At 40.1% G+C, this 15,519-nt stretch overlaps 1 protein-coding gene across 5 annotated transcripts in view; it reads left to right on the plus strand.

The window, feature by feature from the left end:
* Positions 1–15,519, plus strand: part of LOC140195467 (voltage-dependent L-type calcium channel subunit beta-2-like) — a 331,456-nt gene that overhangs the window by 293,302 nt on the left and 22,635 nt on the right. For 4 of the 5 annotated variants that reach the window (XM_072253796.1, XM_072253797.1, XM_072253798.1 and 1 more), the window contains 4 exons: positions 3,586–3,708; positions 3,795–3,931; positions 7,952–8,028; positions 15,242–15,375. In XM_072253796.1, the coding sequence (XP_072109897.1) occupies positions 3,586–3,708; positions 3,795–3,931; positions 7,952–8,028; positions 15,242–15,375 (471 nt within the window). The remainder of the gene's footprint in view (positions 1–3,585; positions 3,709–3,794; positions 3,932–7,951; positions 8,029–15,241; positions 15,376–15,519) is intronic. The other variant, XM_072253799.1, reaches the window with a different exon arrangement.

A 15,519-nucleotide genomic window follows, 5' to 3' on the forward strand; every position in this document is an offset into this window, starting at 1 on the left:
TGCATTGGCGCTGCTTCCTGCACGCATACTGAGCTCATTGACTTTATTAACTTTGCCGCCAACTTTCACCCTGCCCTCAAGTTTACCTGGTCCATTTCCGACACCTCCCTCCCCTTTCTAGATCTTTCTGCCTCTGTCTCTGGAGACAGCTTATCCACTGATGTCTACTATAAGCCTACTGACTCTCACAGCTATCTGGACTATTCCTCTTCCCACCCTGTCTCTTGCAAAAACGCCATCCCCTTCTCGCAATTCCTCCGTCTCCACCGCATCTGCTCTCAGGATGAGGCCTTTCATTCTAGGATGAGGGAGATGTCTTCCTTTTTTAAAGGGGCTTCCCTTCCTCCACTATCAACTCTGCTCTTAAACACATCTCCCCCATTTCACGTACATCTGCTCTCACTCCATCCTCCCACCACCCCACTAGGAATAGGGTTCCCCTGGTCCTCACCTACCACCCCACCAGCCTCCGAGTCTAACATATTATTCTCCGTAACTTCCGCCACCTCCAACGGGATCCCACCACTAAGCACATCATTCCCTCCGCCCCCCTCTGCATTTCGCAGGGATCGCTCCCTACACAACTCCCTTGTCCATTCGTCCGCCCCATCCCTCCCCACTGATCTCCCTCCTGGCACTTATCCGTGTAAGCGGAACAAGTGCTACACATGCCCTTACACTTCCTCCCTTACCACCATTCAGGGCCCCAAACAGTCCTTCCAGGTGAGGCAACACTTCACCTGTGAGTCGGCTGGGGTGATATACTGCGTCCGGTGCTCCTGATGTGGCCTTTTATATATTGGCGAGACCCGACGCAGACTGGGAGACAGTTTTGCTGAACACCTATGCCCTGTCCGCCAGAGAAAGCAGGATCTCCCAGTGGCCACATATTTTAATTCCGCATCCCATTCCCATTCTGACATGTCTATCCACAGCCTCCTCTACTGTAAAGATGAAGACACACTCAGGTTGGAGGAACAACACCTTATATTCCGTCTGGGTAGCCTCCAACCTGATGGCATGAACATCGACTTCTCTAACTTCTGCTAATGCCCCACCTCCCCTTGTACCCCATCTGTTACTTATTTTTATACACACATTCTTCCTCTCACTCTCCTTTTTCTCCCTCTGTCCCTCTGAATATACCCCTTGCCCATCCTTTGGGTTCCTCCCCCCCCCGTCTTTCTTCCCGGACCTCCTGTCCCATGATCCTCTCTTATCCCTTTTGCCAATCACCTGTCCAGCTCTTGGCTCCATCCCTCCCCCTCCTGTCTTCTCCTATCATTTTGGATCTCCCCCTCCCCCTCCAACTTTCAAATCCCTTACTCACTCTTCCTTCAGTTAGTCCTGACAAAGGGTCTCGGCCTGAAACATCGACTGCACCTCTTCCTAGAGATGCTGCCTGGCCTGCTGCATTCACCAGCAACTTTTATGTGTGTTGCTCAAGCATTTTATTTAATGCTTTGGATCTTCCACTTAAATGCCAGCATTTCCACTTGGAACTGCCAGCTGTTATCCATGTAACTTGGCAGAACTTCGGCATTCCTCAGCAAGAGTGAAAGGCCTGGACTTCTGAACAGCTAATATCTATTCTTAGGGTAATTGCAGGTCACCATTGGACCCCTGATGGAGACACTGGGCTTCAGTGGTGTGCTGACAGCCAGCTTCTGTCAAGGGACCCCTCCCCCCACCTCCAGATGCAAGTGGGCTAAAGGGTTTGATGTTACGAGCTCAGGTGGGTCAACTGGTAAATTTTGTTTAATTTTTCTATTAGTTACCTGTCAGAGTAAGTTACTGATTTAAACCAAATAATTAGTAGCGACGTGTTTATGCTACTGTAGTGGTGTGCTACACACAGCGCTAGAATAACCACAGGTAGTTGGTGAGTTAGAGTTGCGATGAAAGAGAATTCTTCAAACTTCGCGGCCTGCTTTAAAGCCTTCCCGTTCCCGCCCTCCCTGGGGCGGGACTGCTGTGGGGAATGCATATTCCCAGAGCCTTTCCGCGTGCGGGATTTTCCCCCTGCTGGTGAAGATGGCCTGACGCCCTTTTTGGGGCCGGCCCTCTGTCTGCGCGCGCTGTTGTGAGCCGGTTCGTGGGTGCCAGAAAGTGTGTCGCCACACTACAATATTTCATGCTTAGCTCCAGTTGGAGTTGCAACCTCATTAGGGTTTAGGTTAAGAACATGTGATCAGTGAATATGTCTTGCAGATTAACTAGAATGCAGTTGACCTCCATGTTTCTAATCTGGTATGACTCATGGGCAGTGCATATTGTCCTGTACAAGTGATTATTTTCCTATACTGTTGTGCAGAGATCTATCTCCCATCCTGAGGTAAAAGGGAGAGCAGAGGTGTTATTCCCACTCTCTAAACCAGTCTCTCCTGTGCCTAACACAGTACTTTACATTTCACATTTTTACTTCATTAAATAAATCTGAGGGCTTGATATTGGAGAGGATAAAATGAGGAAAGACCCACTTCAATCCTAAACAGCACATTTATGTTTGAAAATCTGGCACCCTTTCCAGGTCGTGCTGCCACATTCCCTTGATTCTACCTCTTTCATTATTGTCACTTGAGCATTCATTTATACTGCCTCAGTGTGCTCTGTTTTTCACTATTACTTTCTTTAAGTGCCCGCTGTTGTACATGTTGTTGTATTTACTACTGCCATGTGTACTCTTTATTCTGACTTCACATGAGCGAGAAATCTCATTTCACCCTGGTGTGTATGACCATACTGTATTATGTATATGACTATAATTGAGAGCATCCTGACTGGCTGCATCACTGCCTGGTACAGGAACTGTCCTTCCCTCAATCGCAGGACTCTGCAGAGAGTGGTGCGGACAGCCCAGCGCGTCTGTAGATGTGAACTTCCCACTATTCAGGACATTTACAAAGACAGGCATGTGTGTAAAAAAATAAATAAAAAGGCCCAAAGGATCATTGGGGATCTGAGCCACCCCAATCACAATCTATTCCAGCTGCTACCATCCTGGAAGCGGTACCGCAACATAAAAGCCAGGACCAACAGGCTCCGGGACAGCTTCTTCCACCAGTCAATCAGACTGATTAACTCACGCTGATGCAATTGTATTTCCATGTTATATTGTTTTACATACTATTTTATTACAAATTACTATAAATTGCACATTGCACATTTAGATGGAGGCGTAACGTAAAGATTTTTACTCCTCATGATATGAAGGATGTAAGTAATAAAGTCAATTCAATTCAATAAATTAATCTTATTTAAATTACTGGATCTTTGTGTTTATGAGTTAAAATTGAATTGCACGGTATCCCATACCTGAATATTTTTGTATGTAATATGTGTTGCTGTTGTTTAATTTAAATATGAGTTTAAAGCAATGTTTGATTGAATTAGCAGTGATGTAACATGCAGGACACCAGTTGAAATGCTTTGTGCATAATGATAAATTCTTGCACATAAGATGTGATCAAACTAAAATGTTTCCCTTTGTAAGTATTGAAATGCTTAAAAGCATCTTTAAGGTCGTCCAGGGTATCAGCCAACGAGGAATAATTAATTAGCTGAATGTTCTATTTTCCCCAACAGACTAAACCTGTTGCATTTGCTGTACGGACAAATGTTGGCTACAGCGCAGCCCTGGATAATGATGTCCCTGTTCCAGGCATGGCTATCTCTTTCGAAGCAAAGGATTTTCTACATGTCAAAGAAGTAAGTTTGTTAATTGATGCAGTATTGAGTGCAAAGTAAGGCGGCAAAATGTAATACATTTTCTGTTACTTATTTTCCAAATTTAGAAATTTAGTAATGACTGGTGGATAGGACGGCTGGTTAAAGAAGGCTGTGAAATAGGATTCATCCCAAGTCCAGTCAAATTAGAAAATATGAGGCTGCAGAATGACCAAAAAACAAAGCAGGGAAAATATCACTCAAGGTAAGCTGAACAAGAAATTCTTGGCATGGAAGGCATTTCAAGTCAGAGTGTGACACTTCCAGTCAAATCAAAGGAAATAGAATTTCCCCAGTAAAGTTTGCCTTACTGTACAACGCACCTGCCCAATCAGCTGAGATGCCACATTAAAAATAATTGTAGTTTCTTAGGAAATAGATGATCATGCTAACACCTGCTTTGCTAAAATCTGAGCATGCCATTACACTTTTTTCTCTCCGTCTTCCAGCTTTTAGTATTCTGCGCAATCTTTTTTTAAAAATCCAGATCCCTACCACAGAGAAATTGCTATTATTTGCCCGCCATAGATTCAACGTAGATGTTCTGATGTTTACTCACTTTAAACTCTGTTTCCATACTGCTCTTAAACTCACCAAAGCCGCCCTTTCCCTGCTCCTGTGACTAATATTGCTTTTAGACCCAGTGGGACCCATTCTCATTTTGAATCCACTGGGTTCCACACTCCTTTTAATCTCAGCTCGTCCCCATTGTTCCTTTAAATTCAATGTGCATTTATTTTAAAAAAAGTAAATTAAAAATATTTTGGGGGTGTTAATAGAAATAATACACAAATAGCCTTGAAAATCTGCTAGTCCAGCAGCATCACCAAAGTACTGAGGGGGAGACAAGAGTCTACAGGTGCTGGAATCTGGAGCAAAAATCAAATTGCAAGAGGAAATGAGCAGGTCAGGCAGCATCTGTGAAGGCAGAAGGATTGGTAACATTTCAGGTTGAGACCCTGTATTAGGAATGGGTGTGTTGTTAGGATGATAGCCAGTATACGGAGTGGAGGGGGAGGATGTGAGTTGGGCTGACAAGTGATAAGTAGATCCAGGTGAGGAAAGAGGTGAAGGGCAGATGGGGGATGAGGGAGAGTGGATTTGAAAGATAGCGGCTGGCGGGTGATACTTGAACTAATACATGGAATGGAACCTAAATGTTGACTATCATCTGTCTCCATGGTTGCTGCCAGGTTGTTTTAAGGTCCTGAGTATTCTGAACAATCAAAGCTTTACTCTAATTGCAAATTTACCTTCTCTGCAACATATAGTCTCTTCTACACCTCTAAACGACAACCTATTAGGTGCCTCATTTGAAGGTGGAAAAACTCAAGTTTCTGTAGTCCTCTTTCAGAATGCTGTCATTTGACTACACTTCAGTGTAACATAAAACTTCAGGGCCATTCTAGATGTGCTATTATATAGTATCAAAATCAGCATTTAACATGGAAAAATAGCTTTAATCACATATTTGTTGCATTTAGCCAATTAAACCAAATAAGAAAATAATATTCCCATGTAACTCAGTTTAATGATGAAAATGCAGTATAGTATAAAGAGATTCAATACACATTGTAAAAGAAAAATAATTTCCTGAAGTAGAGAACATGTCAGAAATGGAATTACAAACCCCATTTCCAGAAAAGTTGGGATATTTTCCAAAATGCAATAAAAACAAAAAAATCTGTGATATATTAATTCACGTGAACCTTTATTTAACTGACAAAAGTACAAAGAAAAGATTTTCAATAGTTTTTCAATAGTTTTGTAAACATACACAAATTTAGAATTTGATGGCTGCAACACACTCAACAAAAGTTGGGACAGAGGCATGTTTACCATTGTGTTACATCACCTTTCCTTTTAATAACACTTTTTAATCGTTTTGGAACTGAGGATACTAATTGTAGTAGAATTGCAATTGGAAATTTTGTCCATTCTTGTTTGATATAAGACTTCAGCTGCTCAACAGTCCGTGGTCTCCGTTGTCTGATTCTCCTCTTCATGATGCGCCATACATTTTCAATAGGAGATAGATCTGGACTGGCAGCAGGCCAGTCAAGCACACGCACTCTGTGTCTACAAAGCCACGCTGTTGTAGCCCGTGCAGAATGTGGTCTGGCATTGTCCTGCTGAAATAAGCATGGATGTCCCGGGAAGAGACGTCGCCTTGGTGGCAACATATGTCTCTCTAAAATCCTAATATACACCTCAGAGTCAATGGTACCTTCACATACATGCAACTCACCCATGCCGTGGGCACTGATGCACCCCCATACCATCACAGATGCTGGCTTTTGCACCTTTCGCTAATAACAATCTGGATGGTCGTTTTCATTTTTGGCACGGAGAACTCGATGCCTGTTTTTTCCGAAAACTAGCTGAAATATGGACTCATCTGACCACAGTTCCACAGTCTTTCGGTCCATCTGAGATGAGCTCGGGCCCAGAGAACTCACCGGCGTTTCTGCATAGAGTTGATGTATGGCTTCCTCCTTGCGTAATACAGTTTCAAGTTGCATTTCTGGATGCAGCGACGGACTGTGTTGAGTGACAATGGTTTTCCGAAGTACTCCCGAGCCCAGGTGGCTATAATTGTCACAGTAGCATGACGGTTTCTTAGGCAGTGCCGCCTGAGGGCTTGAAGATCATGCGCATTCAACAGTGGTTTCTGACCTTGCCCTTTACGCACTGAGATATCTCTGAATTCTCTGAATCTTTTCACAATATTATGTACAGTAGATGTTGAAAGACCTAAATTCTCTGCAATCTTGCGTTGAGAAATGTTCCTTTTGAACCGATACTTGAATATTCTGTGCACTTTTCAATCTTATTTTAACTCTGTCCCAACTTTTGTTGAGTGTGTTGCAGCCATCAAATTCTAAATTTGTGTATGTTTACAAAATACAATTAAGTTGGTTGGTAAAACTATTGAAAATCTTTTCTTAGTACTTTTGTCAGTTAAATAAAGGTTCACGTGAATTAACATATCACAGATTTTTGTTTTTATTGCATTTTGGAAAATATCCCAACTTTTCTGGAAATAGGGTTTGTAGAAAAAGCTTGGCAGCTGTAATACAGATGCCTGGCTGGGAAAGCCAAATGCCATGAGTTTGGTGGCAGCAGAGATTTCTCAAGTTGCAGAATATTGTTTGAGCTGTGCAACACTGTTTCAGGTCATTCAGACAAACAAGCACATGTTGTTGCTGCATTTGAGATCCTTGTACTATTCTTCATCTCACCCCTTCTGAACTTTCATCTGTCAAACCTGCGTCTATCATCTCTTTTAACCACATCATTGCACCTTAATTCTCAGTGCGAATGAGAATAATCTTCTCCCGGGAGACAGTTATTTCTCCTAACTTGCTGATTAAATTTATGAGTAACCATGATAGATTTATACTTTCAGATTCTGATTTCTCCTTTCAGGTGAAAGCAAAATCTCCTCTGTGCCTAACCTAACAAGCACATTCATATTCTTGAATTTTCAATCAGGCTGCCTCTCAGGTTTTTATTTTATATATATATATATATAAAAAACGTTCTGCAGAATATTTAATCTTTATTGATGGGCATGGTTGTTCCATGGTTGTCGCCAAGTGTACAACTATTATTCCACATTTTTTTTGTGTACTTCTGTGTAAGTGCCCTATTTTTAAATCATTCAAAAGTGATTTGGAGCAGATCACTTGTAGTATGTTATAGTGTTTCAAACTGAAGGGTAATAAATTTTAATTTGAATTAAACTTGATTCAACTTGGTCTACATGGATGAATTGGACGGAAGGGCCTACTTCTGTGTTGTGTTATTCTATACAGGTAGTCTGAAGAGAGTCCAGAATCTGTAAAAATATAAATGACTTCATTCAGCTTCACCTTGCCCCATCACTGAGCTGTTCCCACAACCCATGGACTCATTTTCAAGGATCGTTCATCTCATGTTCTTCATATTTATTGCTTACTTAATAATGTTTTTATGTCTTTTGTATTTACCAAGTTTGTTGTCTTTTGCACATTGGTTGGTTGTTCGCCTTGTTGGGTGCAGTCTTTCAATAATTCAATAATTGTTCTTAAATTTACTAGATATGCCTGCAAGAAAACAAATCTCAGGGTTGTACATGGTAACATATACAGTATGTACTTTGATAACAAATTGATCTTGAACTTTGAATTTCTGTTACTATATGACATTTGTAACTGAACTTTCTGATTTGAATCTCTCCTAGTAAATCAGGTGGAAATTCATCTTCCAGTTTAGGTGATGTGGTTCCTAGTTCCAGACGGTCCACTCCTCCCTCATCTGGTGAGTGGGCCACCAAAATCTCCTCTTGCAGAATGATGCATATATGTATATGTGTAGATATAATATAAACATATTTGAATGCCATGATTGTATTGAGAGGTGCATTATTTAGCTGATAATATGTGGTTAATACCTGTATATGAGAATATTTCATTTTCCTACATAAGAAAGTAACACTGGAAATGAAAGGAAACACTGAGAAATTGCACATTTAGGTGCAACAATGATGGGTTACTCTACAGGCTTCTCTTTATTATTGTTTCTGGGTGAGGGGTTCTCCTGCTATTAAGTGAATTCTAGTTGAAGATGCAAGTCTGAGTGGATGTATGTGTCTGAATGGGATGTTGGCTGAAAGCAGTGGTGCGATCCTCTCAGTGGTCTGTGATGGACTAATGTTACAGGTGGATAATCTGGCTAATAAACCCTTCCTCTGTGCTGTGCTGTCTGTCAAGATCAGGCCATTTGTCAGTCTCAGTGAGAGGTTGCCACACAAGGAGTACCTTAGGCCACTAAAGGTAAAGCACCATACACCTGTTGAGTGTTCCAGCACTTTGTGTGTGTTGCTCTGGATTTCCAATATCTGCAGAATCTCTTGTTAAAGATAAATCAAGAAATTAACATACTGACATCCACAGGAGGAAGAAATCAAGTTATATTTGAAGGACTAAGCTTTACTCTTCACTCAGGGGTTTTGGGATAATACTAATTACTGAAATGAAACAAAAGGTTTAAGTTAACTCATTAAAAAAATCTACAACAAAAATTGCTCTGATATTCAGTAGATTTCCGGAGTCCCCAGAGTTACTTTTCATAAATGAATTGACTGCATTATAGGCAGTGACACAGGGATATCTATATTTCTCCTTTGCTTCCAGCTTCCTTTGCTGCTCATGTTCATTTTCTTTCCTTCATTTTCTTTCCTTCATTTTCTTTCCTCTCTCGCATTTCCTGCTCATTTCTTTCTCATTTTCTCTCTCTTGCCATTTCTCCTTGACTTACTCACTCTCTCCAAACTTCCTTTTCTCCTTCTCTTTGAGCCTCCCACATCCAAGCCCTTTCCCATCTTTCTAGGCCTCCCTTGCTTCCTGTCCTCTCAGCTTTGAATTTCCCTTCCCACCTTCGCCCTACAAGCCCCTCCCAAGCAAATCTCCCCTCCCTCCAGTTTCCTTTCCCAGCAGCCATCCTTTTCATGCTCATTTCTTTCCCAATACCCTTCCGTCTTCCTCTTTCCCTTGCCCCCCCAACTTCTCATCCCTCAATTTTTCATTTTCTCTCCACCCATCTCTCCTTCCATGTCACTGATTCCCCCAAACTCCTGAGATGTTTTAATATTGGCCTTTAGGAATTTGTGAGAACCACATTTGGTTCATTATGACATGAAACAGATAACCAAACTCGTTAATCTGATCTTGGCAGTGCCATTCACTCTTGCAATCTGATGTTGGCTTATCTATTTGCATAAATGTCGTGTTGTATAAGAGCTCATAAGAACATAGGAGTAGACCACATGGCACATGTTCCAACGTAAACTCCACAATTATCAAGTCTTTTAACCAAGCTCTCAACCTATATAAAGTGTTCTAGATTGCAGATATCCTCAGCCTGCCCTTCCACCTATTGCCCCATTATCAACACTTTCCCAAATTTTACTCATTTTCTTTACTATTCTGAGGTATTTATGAAGAATTTTGTCTTAAGTCCCTTTGGAAAAACTATGTCCAGATCTGTGCCCACTAACCTTGTCAAGTGATTACAAAGGTGGGAACGTAGACAGTGGTAGTGAACAATTCACTTTGAAGAACTTGACAATTGTGCTGCTGAATCCCATGATTACTGAGTAGCCCTCAAATGCCCATTACATCTGGCCAGGGTTGCACTGTCCAGTCTCTGCCGGTGAAGCAGCTGCTAAACAAATGGCTCATTATTGTTGAACAAATCATCCAACTGGACACTAATTGACAGTATACTTACATCTGACAGGGAATGATTAAGTACAAGAGACCATAAAAACATTCTGGGATGAGAAAATTAATGCATCCTAACAACATGTATCCAGTTTCATACACATTGGGCTTCTCTCCGGTTTATCCAATTCCCTGGAAGGCATAGATAACAATAAGAATATACTCAAGATTCAGTTGGGTTTACTGCAGATCGTAAATGTCATTATCTATATTTTTCCAATCTGACCTAATGTGTTTCAATGTTTGATGTTGCCATGGACACAACAGCAGCGCATCCTGAAATATTAAGTGCTGTTTGAAGCATTGATGCAGCATGGCTCTTTCCTCTTGGTTTTCAATCTAGACATCCTCAGAAATAAAACGAACTATTATTAAAAAATGATGAAGCCACATTATCTGATGCAACTCAAACATTTTTTTAAGATCATTTTTTTCATTGTAATTGAATACAAAATTGAGACAGGTTCAACCTATTGTCATAATGTCTTTTACCTTTTGATATATATTTCCTTTGTTTCATTCAGCATTCCACACTGGTCTCCAATTATCCAGCCCATACAAGCTGGCTTCTTGTGCATTTGACGTAGATGCTTTGCAACCTACTATTGAATAATGCAGGAAAAACTCAGAGAGAATACTGCATCCAACCTACTCAGGAAGTCGGCTGTAGGCGTTGACCCTGACTATTATGTATCCATAATGACAGATCCTGAGAACAATCACTGACCAGGTTACACTGGTAGATCAAATGATGGATAGGATAATCAGGCTGACGTCAGTGGAAGGCAAATTTTTAGAAAAAGCGTCTGGGTACAACACAGCACAGTATTTGAAGGGAGTCTCTGATTAACTTGATGGAAGTTTCTTGAGGAGAAAACAGGAAGCCTCCATTTAGGTTATTGTACGTAGATTTTGGCTGGACCTTTGACCAAGATCCACAAGGAAGAGTAATCAGGAAAGTGAAAATCCATGGGAAATTGCTAACTAGATTCAAAATATCTCGCTTGGAAAACATGTAGGGTACTAGTTAACAATTTTAATAAGGGAAATGGAACACAGGTTGAGTACCCGTTATCCAAAAAGTTTGAGGTGGAAGGTCTTTAGGATTTTGGATTTTTTTGGGTTTTGTAACATAGATTGAGATAGCTTGGGATCGCCATCATTTCTAACTTTGGGAGGTAGTGTGTGTCTTACACACATATGTACTTCAGTCAAAGTTATTACATACCATTAATATAATGAAAATATAATGTGTGCAGAGTAACGCAAGCAGCACAGCAGCATCAGGAGAAAACCTGGATCAACAATAAACAGAGACAGGCTTTCAGTCCATGTTTTGGTTAAAGGGTTACAATACACTGTTTTTATACCTTACAAAAATACCTAAAAAAATTAAAATACAAATACAATCAGCATTGTTGTGGTGCTAGATTTCCATGATCAACAGATGCTTTAAAAATTTAATGCCTTGCCTCTTCCTAAACTTCTGCGACCAGCCTGTATAAGGTATTCACAATTACCTTCAATTTTCAGTTTGTCATGGCAGATCTTTGTTTCATGATCAGCACACCGTTAAGCAGCATATGTTAATTCCAATGCTGATGATACACAGTCGAGATCTTCATTTTTCACTTTATGCTGTGTTTTACTATTTTTCATCAACTTCTGTTCATTACATACGTGAGGACACTTCTCAGAACTCTGTGTTGAGCAGAGACCTGCACGTCACCTGGGAACCTTCCTGGCATCTTGTGGAATTTTACTTTTGTGACTTCATGTCAGAGCTTTAAAAAAAAAATGTAGGTTTCAGAGGTTTTTAGATTTTGGAATTTTGGATAAGGGGTACTCAACCTATAATAATAATAGTAACATATTTATAGAACACCTCATACAGACCGTATAGTTCAAAATGCTTTACAATTGGATAAAATGTAATCATGAAAATAAAAGACAAAAGGTTGTGAGCTGGTATTTAAAAGTGTCAACTGAGACTGCATCCGTTATTGAATTAGGTATTGAATTCCTTAGTTTAGGAGCGTAGTTCAAAGAAGATGACCTGCCAATTACCTTTTGGGGGAGGCTGTTTAAATTTAAGAGACCATCATTAGACCTGAGAGCTCAAGCAGGATTATAAAACAAAAGCGATTCTGTGATGTACTCAGGTCCCAGACCATTGAGAGCTTTAAAAACACATAAGAGAATTTTTAAATTAATTCTAAAGGAGAGAGGAATCCAAAGCAGAGGAGCTACAATGGGAGTGAATCCTAGTTTTAGTTAAAGGCTTAGTAACGGCATTCTGAATGAGTTGAAGTTTGCAATAGATTACTTTGGAAGGCCAGAACTACAGTGCATTGCAGCAATCTAATCTATTCAATGTAAAGCCATGAATTAGTTTTTCAGCATCGTTACATGACTGAAATGGACGTTCCTTTGTAATATTTCTCAAGTGTAGAAATGCTGCTCTGGTCACTTATTATTGTGGGACTTAAAATGCAAATCTGAATCATGGATAACACCCACTCTTGTTACTTCTAATTTTACAAGGGGAGTCAAGTTCCTAAGTTTATCAAGAAGTTTATCTCTTTTGGCTTTGGGACCAGCCAAAAGTATTTCAATTTTTTCTTCGTTTAGCTTTAGCAGATGATTGCTCATCCATTTGTTTATTGCAGCCATATCAGAAGTCAGAGAAATAGTGTTATCATCATCAGGCTCAACTAAGATGTACAATTGTGTGTCACCTGCATAGCTGTGGAAATCATGTTTTTATTCTCTAATGATGTCTTCTAAGGGAAGCATATATAAGGCGAAGAGCAGGAGACCAAGGCAGCTTCCCTGTTTCAAAAGATACATCATATCTCTTAGAAAATTGGTCTCAAAGACAGACAAAAAATTCTCTCTAAGATATATGAGCGAAACCAATTAATAAGTACTACCAAAGAGGCCAACCCAATTCTCAAGGCAATCTCAGAGAATGTCGTGGTCAATTGTGTTGAAGGCAGCACTTAGATCTGGGAGAATTAAAACGGAGACCATGTTTGACTCTGTGTTGTGTCTAAAGTTGCAGACAATTTTGATGAGGGCCATCTCAATGCTGTGATTTGCTCCAAAACGTGACTAGAATATTGTTCTCATTCAGAAAGTGTTGAGTTGGTCACTTACACTGAGAATTTGCCTTATATATACACACACACAGATACATACATATACCTACTAATTATTGCTATTGTATTTGTTTCTGCCACCTTCCTTGATTGTGCATTCCAGACACCTACCACTCTCTATGCTGATCTTTCCCTGCTTTCACCTTAAATGTACATCCTCCAGTACTGGACATTTCTACTCTTTGAGAATGATTCCAGCTACCTACCCATTCTGTGCCTATAGTTTTATATATTTCTGTCAGATCTCTAGAGAAAATTTATTGAGAATCTGTGAAATCTATTGATTCTAGAGAAACATTGTATTCTTTCTTAATGCATGTATGCATTTCTAAATGACAATAAAAGAGGACTGAGTGTTCTCATAATCTTAAAAATAAAATCTAAGAACACTGCTGATCACAGACCTCCAGTTGAAAAATCCTATCCATCACTACCCTCTATTGTATCCTACTTGCAAACTCACTGTGAAGCACATATGATTCAATTTCTGGACCAGTCTACCATGAGAGCTGTTCTCAAATGCTTTAATAAAGCCCATGTATTCAACATCCACTGCCTTACCCTCATCAATCAACTTGGTTACCACCTCAAAAAATCTTATTCAAATTTATGAAATTGCTCCCTCCCCTCCCCACCACAGGTACAGCCATGCTGACTATCCCTAATATGTCAATGATTTATCAAATGTGAGTGAATTCTATCCGTAACAATCTTCTCCAATAATTCCCTACCAGGAGATGTAAAGGCTCCCAGCCAATAATTTCAGAGGTTATCCTGGTTGCTCTTCTTAACAATGGAAAACATTGGCTATTCCCCAGGTTTCTTGTGACCTCACCTGTGGTTCAAGAGTGTACAAAGATCTCTCTCAAGCTTCTAGCGTTCTCCTTTCTTACCTCCCTCAGCATCCTGGAATAGATTTTCCATCAGATCCTAGGGGCTTGTCTGCTTTAAGGTTTCAAAATATTTAACAATCCCTTATTTATATTGACATATCAACTTAGCCTTCCCTTCATTCATGTCATTTTCCATGGTGTTGTACTCATTACATCTTATATCTTGCGTACTTCCTCCATTATCCTTGAATGGCCTATCTTTTTCATTTCCCTAACTGTCGTCTTGCTTTTAATATAACCTAGTGTTCTCCTTAATCCTAATTGCAAAGGATGCCTCCTCATGGCCTCTTTTAGCTCTCCTAATTCCCTATTTCAGTGTTTTACTCCTGCTTGCTTTATATTCCTCAAGACGCTTGTCAAATTATAGTTTTGTAAGCTTTATATATATATATGTACTCCCTTTTTCCTTGTGTAATTCAGTTTACAATGTCTCATGTAATCCAAGGGTCCTTAAACTTGCCACCTTTATCTTTCATTCTTGGATTTCTTTTCACTCAAAGAAGTCCAGAGCTCCCTGTCTGAAAGTGTGGTAGAGACAAAACCACTCACTGCACGCAAGAAGAGTGACATGTCAGAACTCGATGTAGCAAGAGCAGGGAAATGATATTAATCCATTTAATTCCTTTCTTTGGCCAGTATGGGGTGATGAGTCATATGGCCTTCTTTGAATGCCATACACTTTCTTGATTTTATTTGTAAGTTAAAAGAGGATGGCAGTTGTTCACCAGCTATACAGGCTGTACAGAGCAGAGGCCAACACGTTCCTGTGATCAAACTGATCTCTACAATCCAACTCTGAGGCCAGCAGAAGGAAATCCATTGGGAAGGAATAAAATCTCAGAACTTCTTACTGAATTTTTGTCACTACCAGCCAGCCTACTATTTTGAAGGTCTATCTTGCAGTGATTAAAGTGATTAAAGTTTACACAATGCTGCTCTTTGAATATAAATGTATTTACTTTCTTTTGGGAAGGTTGACAGTTGAAGTCACTTGCGTATTTAAGGTATAATTTAATGAGCCTTTTTCACCTGTTTGTCTCTGTAAACTTTGAGTTTGTTTCTTTACTGCTTGTACATTGCCATATTTTGATTTGTATTTACCTCTGTACTTTTTGTTGGGATTATTCCCATTCATTCAACTCCTGTTTTCCTTCCTTCCCCTCACCCAATAACCTGGACCTTTATACATATATAGCTATTGATTTAGATGCAAGTGGCTTAGATGCAGAAGACACTGAACCCCCAGCAAACCACCGGTCCCCTATAACCAGTGTAAACACTGTAACGTCTCCCCAGTCTAAAGAGAAAAGAATGCCCTTCTTTAAGAAGGTAACCACACTTCCTAAACTCCGGTCTATCGCACGTGCTCAACGCCAATATGTTACTCAACAAGTCTTGTATTTGTTTGTGTCCTGTGAATGGTCAATAACACGCATGCTTTGTTATTCTTTGTCTCTTCTTTAACATTTCTAC

The sequence above is a fragment of the Mobula birostris genome, chromosome 3, assembly GCF_030028105.1.
Source record: "Mobula birostris isolate sMobBir1 chromosome 3, sMobBir1.hap1, whole genome shotgun sequence".
Taxonomy (NCBI): Eukaryota; Metazoa; Chordata; class Chondrichthyes; order Myliobatiformes; family Myliobatidae; genus Mobula; species Mobula birostris.